At 40.2% G+C, this 2,038-nt stretch overlaps 1 protein-coding gene across 1 annotated transcript; it reads right to left on the bottom strand.

The window, feature by feature from the left end:
* Positions 1 to 456: 456 nt before the first annotated feature.
* On the bottom strand, positions 457 to 1,339 carry LOC137712872 (probable calcium-binding protein CML36). The gene has a single exon (XM_068452050.1). The coding sequence runs from the start codon at positions 1,198 to 1,200 to the stop codon at positions 529 to 531; it is 672 nt and encodes a 223-aa protein (XP_068308151.1). The 5' UTR covers positions 1,201 to 1,339; the 3' UTR covers positions 457 to 528.
* Between the last annotated feature and the right edge of the window lie 699 nt (positions 1,340 to 2,038).

The following is a 2,038-nucleotide window of genomic DNA, read 5'->3' as shown; positions in this document are numbered from 1 at the left end:
TTGACTCCACCGATTTTACAAATTAAACAATTAACTATTTAACTCAATAGTTATAGTAATCATTTTTATGTACCCTATTGCAAATTCGCTACATCAATTTTACTGTCTTTAACAACTAACTATTTAACTCAAAATCACAATCTCTCTAACATAACTATATATTAGAGGTCTTGAATTCGAAACCGCTGCTAGTATAAAAATCAGACTTGTGATCTGAGAAAAGCTGAAATGCCTCTACAAGTCTTTCCAACCTCCAGATAAAGCGTATACCCGTAACTTACCACCAATTGTCCATTTAAAAAAAAAAACCAACATAATAATATCATTAGGTGTTCTTTGCTTTTTACTTGAAATAGGAGATTAAAAAAAAGGGAACAACATTGAGCAGCACAAAAGAAAAAAAAAAAAATTTCGAAGAAAGAAAATAAAAGTAGGACAAATGTAGTTTGAGACTGATTAAATCCAAGCCGTCAGATCCTCTGATCATTTCAATATTTTTAAGACACTCTTAAATACCATACATCCATTTCATCTCTGCAGCTCCATCATATGAACAAACTCCTCAAAGCACACGAACCCATCCCCGTCCTTATCTACCCCGTCTATCATACGCCGGCACTCCTCTAACGTGCACCGTTCGTCCCCTATAGCCGTGAAAACCCTCAAAAGTTCCTCCGCCGATATTTTGCCGTCGTTATCCGTGTCAAACACTTCAAACGCATCCCGAAGCTCCGAGTCGGCAGCTGGACCGGAAACCGGTCCGACCTGGTTCAATAAAGCCTCAAGGGTTATCGAACCGTTGCCGTCTCGGTCCACCTCGCTCAGCATCAACGTCACCTCCTCTTGACTCGGCGGGTCGTTCCCGAGCCGGCACAGAAGCGCCTCGAGTTCTTTCCTCGACACCACTCCGTCGTTGTCCCGGTCTATAAGCTTAAACGCTTGGGCCATGTCGAGATCGGCCGAAAAATCGGACCAGTCACCCGATTTTTCCGGCAAAACGCTGGTGGGCGTGGTGATACCGCCGGCTCCGGCTCCGGCCCCGGGCTTGTGAATTGAGTCCGAGGAAGAGGAGGAGGAGGAAGAATCCGCTCCGGAACCGAACGACGGCGGCTCGGAGCGGGACACGGAGGACCGGTCCTTCTTGGACCCGAAGAGGCGTTTCGGACTGAGATTTTTAGGGCTAATTTTGATGAGCTTCATGGTTGAAGATGAAAACCCAGATGGGGGAAGAAGTTGTAGAGAAAGAAAGGATGATGATGATGATGATGAAGGAGGAGGAGAGAGAAAGGAAGAGATGGCAAGCAGAGAGGAAGGGATGGGGGGTTAAATGGTGGGAGTGAAGCCGCTGCCATGGCAACTTCCAGGAAGCTTCGTGGGTGAACCTTTTCAATCGGCTGATTTATATATGTGCTAATTACGAAATTTCACCGTTCCGTTAACTTAACAATATCCCACTAATTAAGCCAATTTAATAATAATAGGAAAAAATAAATATATTTAATATATTCTTTTTACAACTAGTAATGTTTGCGACAATTTTATTCTAACTCACTACAATCTCTTATCGTGTGAGGCAAACTTGATACGTTGAACTAAAATTAAAAAAATTAGTGACCTATTAAAACTACTATGAAATCAAAATATGTAAACATTTGTCAAAATTAACAAAACAATTACGTTTTATCTCATTAAGTAAGTGGGTTGTATAGATTTTAGAGTTCCACAGCGATCGATTTTATACCCAAACTTTCATTAATTTTAAATATACCATATCTTTTTTTATAACCCAGTTCAAAATCTTCCCCTATCCTTTTTGTTTTAAACCTAAAAACACGTTGCAGTATTTATATCTTAAAAGAAGCTTTATAAAGTAACTTGCTAATTTTGACGAAAATTCTCACAAATGTAAACGGAAAGCGTTTCAATCGATGATTTCTTCTTTTTGGTCGAATCAATCGATGACCTCTTAAATTGTTTTGTTTTTACATTGCGTGATGTTTACATTTTACCATCTTTATATGCGCCCCGCCCTTTTTGG

Source organism: Pyrus communis, chromosome 13, assembly GCF_963583255.1.
Source record: "Pyrus communis chromosome 13, drPyrComm1.1, whole genome shotgun sequence".
Classification (NCBI taxonomy): domain Eukaryota; kingdom Viridiplantae; phylum Streptophyta; class Magnoliopsida; order Rosales; family Rosaceae; genus Pyrus; species Pyrus communis.
The sequence above is the reverse complement of the archived record's forward strand: the minus strand, read 5'-3'. Positions and strand labels throughout refer to the sequence as shown.

Bases quoted from the DNA above. Each gene is read 5' to 3' on its own strand.
- LOC137712872 (XM_068452050.1), bottom strand. From the start codon at position 1,200: ATGAAGCTCATCAAAATTAGCCCTAAAAATCTCAGTCCGAAACGCCTC.